This window comes from Micropterus salmoides, unplaced genomic scaffold (assembly GCF_014851395.1).
Source record: "Micropterus salmoides isolate LMB-PRFRI ecotype aquatic unplaced genomic scaffold, ASM1485139v1 Ms_hic_scaffold_17, whole genome shotgun sequence".
NCBI classification, from domain to species: Eukaryota; Metazoa; Chordata; class Actinopteri; order Centrarchiformes; family Centrarchidae; genus Micropterus; species Micropterus salmoides.
Window position 1 is genome coordinate 32,981,567 of NW_024040817.1, and position 8,344 is coordinate 32,989,910.

Below are 8,344 nucleotides of genomic sequence, written 5' to 3' on the forward strand. Positions count from 1 at the left end.
AATATACTAGTAGTATCAGGGTTAACAGCATGTCTCTAATAGAAGCCTGTTTCAAATAAAGAAATGGATATCATAAGTAAATAAAGGCTCCAGTCACTATTTGAGAGTTTATGGAAACTCCCAAGCCTTAAGTTAAAGTAAGCTGTTGATGGGTCTTACAATATTCTCCTTCTGTGTCTGTCTTGTTCCCCCAGGGTTAAATATTGCCTATCTGAACCCAGCGGCAGTTGGAGCCCATAAGAGCTCCAGCTTAGCAGACCGGCAGAGAGAGTACCTGTTGGACATGATCCCACCTCGATCCATATCGCAGTCCATCACCGGACAGAAATGAGCACCGCCCAGCCCTCCTGCCCCTCTGAAGCCACTCCCATCCTGCCTTCCTACCCCATACCGATGCACTCCCAGACCAACCAACATCCCCACCCCAACTCCCCATAGCATGCAGTGCCTGTCCGTGTGCCTACTTTAAACCAACCCATGACAACCCACCAAGTCGGACAAAGACACTAAACTGTCAGTGCATCTCAAATGTTCTTATTATAGTAAAAATCTTCTTCGTCAGCGTTGTTTAACAATTATAATTCCCATTATTATCGCTGTTGGTAGCACTATTATTATACCTGCAACTACCAGTTCTGCTTCAGTTACTATTACTCATTATGCTTTTTTCTTTTCTAAGTGTTTTTTGTTAATTTTCTGTTTCTGCTGTCACACCTTTACTTTGGGGAGTGACAGTGAATCATTGTAGGGCCACTTTAGGCCACAATCATGTAAGGTTTTGTTTTCTCAACTCTATTATAAAGCTTAGATGTGACTATTGCTAGTAACAGAAGATCAACAGGGTGCATTCTGGTTGCTATGCAACATAAAGTTTATCAACTTTGAAGCTTTGTAAAAAGTGTTAGCTTGCTAACTTGAAGTAACAAAGTGGAAAATACTGATAGGAACAAAGACAGACAGACTGTTTAGTTAGTAACTGCTCGGATGAAGAGCCCATTGTGAAAATGGGGCACCCACACTCGTCCAAAGGGCCAGTTTCAAGAGCTGATTTCACACTGATACGTGTTCCATGTTCAACATGGAGTTCAGGGTAGTACCCCCAAATCTTGAGGAGAACCTCTGCTACCATCAGAGCTAATAACTGGAAATGACTGACTAAAGTTGCAGATGTGTACAAAAGAGAATCCTGTGTGATCAGAGTTTGGAAAACCTTTTCCTATGCTAGTGGGCTCCCACCATTCCCCATCAAAAGGTCATCATCCGTTTCTTCATTTCAGATGTCAGCCTGCTCTTGTTGCTCAGATTTTAACAGTTACCAGACGGATGCACGTGGGACATACTGTAGTTCTACTAATCAGGACTGACGGATACAGCAACGTTGCGACTGCAACTTCAGCGGATCAGCAGTCGACAGGGATTCCAGTGAGGAGGGAGCTGATCATCTAGAAACTCACCCAGTGTACACAGGGGAACGATGGTCTCCACTCAGAACGAAGCAAGTTGATTTTCCCTCCTAGTTCCATCCCATCTCACTACCTGCCACTGACCCCTTCATGTCCCCCCAATACCTTTGGTTATCCAGTATGCACAGACTGAACCCTTTTTACCCAGCACCTCCTCTTGGCATCACATGTTTTTTGAGAAAGTGAAAAGAACTCACATCTGAAGGTGGAAACACAATTTGTGAATCCAAACCACAGATTATGTACCTAGAAACATGGGCTCCTTTTCTTGTTATATTTTTTAATTGTTTTCTGATTGTTGCCCTCCAACCCCCCTTTTTTTGGTTTGTTTATTTGTTTGTTTTTTGCGGCGTCTCCTGATGAAATGGTGGCGTACCTGAGAGGTATTAGCCCCTGGAGACGATAATAATCAACATAGCTTAAAAACAGAAACTATTGAAACATGGGTATGGATTATGTATAGATACCTAGCTTCAGAGGGGGGAAAGGTTGTGGATTATATCTTTATGGGAGAGACATGGATCAATCATCGTGTGCATGCTCTGCACACAAATTGCCTCACTCCAGAGGAGCACTTTGCATATTTCCAATTGGAAAAACATTTTTTTAAAGAGGAAAAGAATGTTACAATTGAGAGTGGCTAAGGTCTGGATGCTGGCTGATGGCCAGGGGAGATGTTCTGAGCATTGTGGATTGCATCAAGGTATGTTGTAATGAGTGATGAATGGTCTAATCATAATTTACCTACTTACTCAGCTGCTGTTGGTAGATGTACCAGCATTAGCACAGGGTCCCATTGACTCACCTTTTAATGCAGTGTCACCAAAGCAATCCCACCTCATATTTCGAAATTTGTCCCCAGAGCTGATCTGGTAATCTGCTTGGATCCACTCTGGTGCTGAAATACTGACAGTGTATAAAATACTAACTTCACTGTGTCAGACCCACCCTGACCTGTTTCTTGTGATAGATGATCTTGTTCTGTTAAAAACCTTCTGAAGCAAGCATAAACACTGACGTTGTGCACACATTAGCAGGAATAATGAAGAGCAACGGGCAATTGAGACCACTGGGAATGCACCTTAACTACAGTCTAAAGAATTTCATTGAAAAGGGTTTTAATGAGTGTTTTGTCTTTTGCACAGCCCAACAAGAAGGAAATGTTCAGCTCAATTCTGTGATTTTTTTGTTGCAGGGCTCAACAGTAAGGATTGCCCGATTGCCCAGGGCAAGTAAAATGCCACGTCAGGCTGGTAAATCTAGCAACTCACTTGCCCGATGGGGTTTCTTCGGACCTGATGATAGCTAAGGAGTGAGGCATCTCGTTTCCTTCTCATCTCTGTTGAGAGCTGCACACGTGCAGGGCCATTCAGGCACTTGCGAGAATGAGCTGAAGCGCAAGCGAGCATTTCAGTTATCCTGGAAACAGGAGTTTAGCTGGGTGGTTTTTCAGAATAACTAATAACTAATATTGTGCAGTTTGCCACAAGTCTGCGAGCAAACAGGGTCGTTTTTCAAAGGCAAGTCAAGTTTCCGAAACACTTCGCTGGAGTGGCATTACAGAGCTCACAGCATCACTTGCATGGCAGCTTAGAGGGCTGCCGACAAACAGTTTGTATAGGGGCATGTTAAAATTGACCTCGGGCAAGTGAGGGGTAAATAATGTATGTTGAACCTTGGGTAGTGGCTGTAAATCACCCAAATTGGCATAACCCTAATGTACTAACAACATTTCAGTGCTTTCCTCAGGAGTGGTGGGCTCCCAGTTTACAGTAGAAAGCATTTCAAGCAGTGTTCAGTACATGTGCAGTATTATTTCATGGAACATGGGGAGTCCTTACAGAATGACACAGAGGCTGGAACATCAGTTTTGGTTTGAGATGGAAGAAGCAGGCAGTGGGCTCTGAGCTGACCCTCCAACACATTTCAGTCTGATTAGTCAAGTTCATCAAGTAGATGAAGTTTACAGAGAAGTCTCACTACTTCCACAAATCTTATGTCTGATTTGGTAATGTGCAAAATACCATGCAAAGACTGTTTAGTGACTTATTTTGGGACACCAAATCCATGGAAAACATCTTCCAAGCACGTGCACATAAAGTGTTCATAGAGATCATCCGTTTGTGGTGAAATAGCATGGCACGGCTTCATCATTGACATGAGACAGACACTGTTGCAGAGGGTTACAGGTCTAACGTGTGTTCTGGCAGCCATGTTGGATTCCTTCAGTCCTGGGCAACAGCTGATGTGCAACATAATGTTTATCTCAGTTTCTGTGTAGGTAATGTGTGTGAATGGAACAGTCACTGATTACGTTTGTGTTTGGATAATATCCAACCGTTTGTCTGGTTACATTGCACTCAGCTACTTCATTCTGGACTCGCACTCAGCTTTTAATCCTCTGTACAACTTTGTGCAGACACTCACATTCCAAATGTCACTTTGTTGGGCACTTTTGTTTTTGACCAAACACCTGCAAAACTAGCGACAGCCTCATCAGCTTCAGCTGCACTCCATGTTTGTTGGCAAATGTTAGCATACTAACAATCTAAACTCACATGGTGAACATGGCAAACAGTATACCTGCAACTTACTTGGTTAACTTTGTCATTGTGAGTATGTTAGCATCCTGATGTTGGCATGTAGCTCAATGCACTGCTATACTAAGTAAAGCCACATGTGGCATATTCTTGTTAAAGCTTTTTCTGCTGGATGGCAAGCAATGCTAAAATGTAAGCTGTAAGCTAAAAAGCAAGAGAAGCTAAGGTGGCAGTTAAAACCCCTTTTATACAAGTATACATTATTTTCAAACAGCTAAGTTTTAGCTCACTAAGAATCAAATGAGAAAAGAAAGTAAAGCACTTCGTGTGTGTGTGTGTGTGTGTGTGTGTAAAACTGCTCAGTCTTGTCAACGCCTTTGATTGAAACATAACTACTGTCTGCACAGTAGTAGAAGCTGGCAGTAGAAGTGTTAATGTTTGTTAATTTAGCCCACCAGCTAGTTAGCTAGTGGCTAACAAAGCCCCACTTCTGGGTTCACCACCGTTCCACTAGTCTTCATTGCTCAGTGTTATTTCTCATCCTGGCTGAAAAGCTAATATGTGATACCGGGGTTTTCTGGGGTCCATGTTCTGAACTAAATTTCTATCAGCTCTTCTGATTGCTAGGAAAATCTTAACACTCTACGGTTTAACTGGGAAATTGTCATTGTAACAAAATAATTGTTGTATGTTGGGTGATGAAGGGCTTGTTTTGTTTTTTTTGTTTTTTCAGGCTAATGCAGTAGCAGAATGTGTTATAGTTTGAGCCTTTTTTGAAAGGCCAATGAAACAAAACCACCTTGTGTGGCTAAGGGGAAGGACTTCAGTTCTCTCATTAGCTCCTGTTCTCCAGCCAAGACTATTTAGGATAAACCCAAAACGGAACCACAGTAAGATATACATTACCTCTCCAGTGGATGTCCTTGATGGAGCTCCACAGGGTTGAGAGATTTGTGGTGTACTTGCACAGCCTCTGCACAACTCCAGGTCCATATTGTCACGTGTATTTGTTTATGTGAATCTGTGTGTCCACACTTACACTTTGCCTCTGCATTGATATATGCACAGTGGTTCGTGGTGTTTTTTCCAGCCAGACTGCCAGATGGATCTGTTCTGGTTCATCACGTTATGATGCTAGGAAAATGTGTTTGAGGAATCCAGACCTGCCCGTCACCACATCAGAATGACCCGATGGTAAACAAGACTTAGGCCAAGACAATAAAACTACCTAGGATTCGATTCAGAAGTGTAGACTAACTTACACTTGGAACAACAACATCGTTCTTGTTTATTATAAAAAAAAACATGAATGGATTTTCCCTTTGGTGGAACAGTTGAAATTGGATGTAGAGATATATTTTCATGTGTTTTAAATATCGGGGGTAAATTTTTAGCAATGTTTTTGTCATACATCTCCTATTGCTGCCAAGCTGAAGTTTAGAAAAAAAGCTCCTGTCTCTTGCTCTTCTGAAGATGCATCCACACACCTTTGTATTTGGACTGCAGATTCTTTTCAATTTTTATTCAAAAGTCATTCTTTTTCTGAGGTCTCAATTGAGTTCTGTTTTCCTTCTATTGCAGTTTTAAAAAAAGAAAAATGTATTGACTATGAAATAAATGACACGATATTTGCTAGGTTTGAAGTAATAATGACTTATTGTACATAAGCATTTTTTCCTCCCTTGTACTGAAAAAAGAAATTAAATGGTTGTATATTGTGTAGAAAAGCAAACAAAAAGCCATGAATATTGTGAAGCTTGTCATTTCGTTTTGTGATCACTGTGTATTATTGTGTAACAAATGTGCAAAATGTTTGGGATTCTTTTCCCCCCTCCTCTGTTTCTTGCAGCGGTCTCCCTGAATGCATTTGCTTTGGTTGTGGACTAGTTAGTTGGCAGGAAAGTGTTCATTGGTTCAGACAGACTGGGTCTGCAGTTGGGTACACATTACACAATTCTTTTGTTTTCTTTTGGGGCATTGAAACTTGAAATAACTTTGTTTCTTACATAATGGTTTCCTGACCTTGCTTTAGATAAAAGCACTTTGAATGTTTCACTATGTGTGTGTGGGATTAAATGGGCAGAACTGAGGGACCTTCCTGAACTAATGGTTTGATTCAGGGTCAGACTGATGTATCAGTGATACTGGTTCTGGTCCTGTCACTAAAGGACAGGACTGGCATTGTAAGATGACATTTAAAAACTAAACAGCAACATCTCCAAAATCCATTGTTTCCACAGTCTCTGCTGCTCTGAAGAATCCAAAGAATACACTGAAGACGGTTCTCATAGTACATCTTCGATAGAAAAGAGTTCCAGCTCTTCACAGTGGCAGAGGTCAACAGGGACATTGATTCTAGAAAGAGCTATATCTATAGGCATGTATACTATTGGGGGTAAGTGAGACAATAAATTACATAATGGGCTTAAACACACAAGAACAATGACATGATCCTAACCTGGCTTTCAGGAGGGTTCCAGCTTTTCCACGCGATTTACTTGCTTTTACTAACTTAATACCTGTCCTCTAAGAAGGGATTTCTGGAGGGAACACTATTGGAATGTTTGGCATAAAAATAGTCAGTTTTATACAGAAGTGTGGCACTAAATATTCCATCCATGTTTAATCTCTTTCATCAGTGGAACCCTGGCCTGACCCTATACAATGGTTTTAGTTAAATGGCCACAGTTGCTGTTTGACCCAAGAAGAGCTGACACTGAATCAGTGACCACTTTTCCTGCCAACACCAGCATACAACATGTATGGTCCTCTACTGTTTGGTTTTATCTTCTATTAGTTGTTGTTGCTAATGCAGGGAAACATTTAATTGCAAAATCAGTTTTATCAATTTTCAATTTGCCTGTAGAAGAGTTTCTTTTGCATAATGTTGATAATGTTGAAATAAACATCTGTGGAAGCAGAGACAGATGATGAAATCGACCTGAGACTAATTGAAGTCCATTTTGTTTTGCTTACATCAATCCTGACCTTTTGCACATACTTGATATTTAACGGTCTTCAAAAAAGTAAAAGAAAATAATGCTGTTTGAATACTGCCAGTTGATTGACAATTATGCATTGATTAAAAAAATAAGCTAATTTTGGAGGAAATAACTTTGTAATATTTATCTCTTGCAAGCTATGTTTAATAAAGGTTGAAACAATTTGCTTCCAAGTGTGACTTCATTAACATTTCTGTCATATGACTGGAACACTGGACAGTGTGTCAAACTGTTGGAAATGGTCTACCTCCTAACAGTGGCCCTATTATTAACTCTTTATTTCATAATGTGACTCAACTCTTCATGGGAGCTGAAGTTCACCCAACAACCTCATCCAGATTTTCCAAAAAATCCAACTTTCAGTCTGCTTTCACTGCTTCAGTGTTTTACCTGCAGTAGATGGCAGTCAGCGTGTACCAGCACTAAAGCTAAGCAATGTCCAGCTGTGGACAGGGGTAGCAGATAATGGGTTTTAGCCCCCTAAAAGAAGGCCCACTGAAAAATATCAATATAAGTTCAAGTGTACGCTATGTGTTTAACATTTTCAGCGTTTTGCTATCAGACAGCCAACTATACCTACACCACAGAGAATCAGCTGTTTATGTCAGACTCTGCTGCACAGATTTAGACCTTTGTTTTTGTGTCTTCTGAGTCAAGAAATTTGAATATTGTGAAAAAGTCATTTTTCCCCATAATTTACGTCAACAAGTGACACAAATATTCTAGATTCATTACACATAAAGTACATATTCAGGCTTTTTATTGTTTTAATCGTGATGATTACAGCTTACAGCTCATGGAAATCAAAGATCCATATCTCAAAATATTAGAGTAAAGAATGTGTAATGCAGAAATATCGACCTTCTGAAAAGTTGAACCTTTCTCAAAAAGGTTCATTTATGCACTCAGTACTTCATCGGGGCTCCTTTTGCATGAATTACTTCAGTGCGGCGTGGCACGGAGGCCTGTGGCTGCTGAGGTGTGATGGAAGCCCAGGTTGCTCTGACAGAGGCCTTCAACTCGTCTGTATTGTTGGTCTGGTTTCTCTCATTTTCCTCTTGACAATATGTTCTCTATGGGATTCAGGTCAGGTGAGTTGGCTGGCCAATCACAGTAACATCATGGTCAGCAAGCCAGTTCCTAGTGGTTTTGGTCCTGTGGGCAGGCGCCAGGTCCTGCTGGAAAAGAAAATCAGCATCTCCATAAAGCTCTAAAATCTCCAGGTAGATGCTGCATTGACTCTGGACTTGCTAAAACACAGTGGACCAACTCCAGCAAATGACATGGCACCCCAAAACATCCCTGACTGTGGAAACTTCACACTGGACTTAAGAAACTT

At 41.0% G+C, this 8,344-nt stretch overlaps 1 protein-coding gene across 3 annotated transcripts in view; it reads left to right on the top strand.

The window, feature by feature from the left end:
- The window catches only part of gatad2b (GATA zinc finger domain containing 2B), a 50,251-nt gene extending 43,080 nt beyond the window's left edge, over positions 1–7,171 (top strand). For 2 of the 3 annotated variants that reach the window (XM_038724205.1, XM_038724206.1), the window contains exon 11: positions 195–331. In XM_038724205.1, the coding sequence (XP_038580133.1) occupies positions 195–331 (137 nt within the window). Of the gene's footprint in view, positions 1–194 lie in introns of all 3 variants that reach the window. The other variant, XM_038724207.1, reaches the window with a different exon arrangement.
- Positions 7,172–8,344: the final 1,173 nt, after the last annotated feature.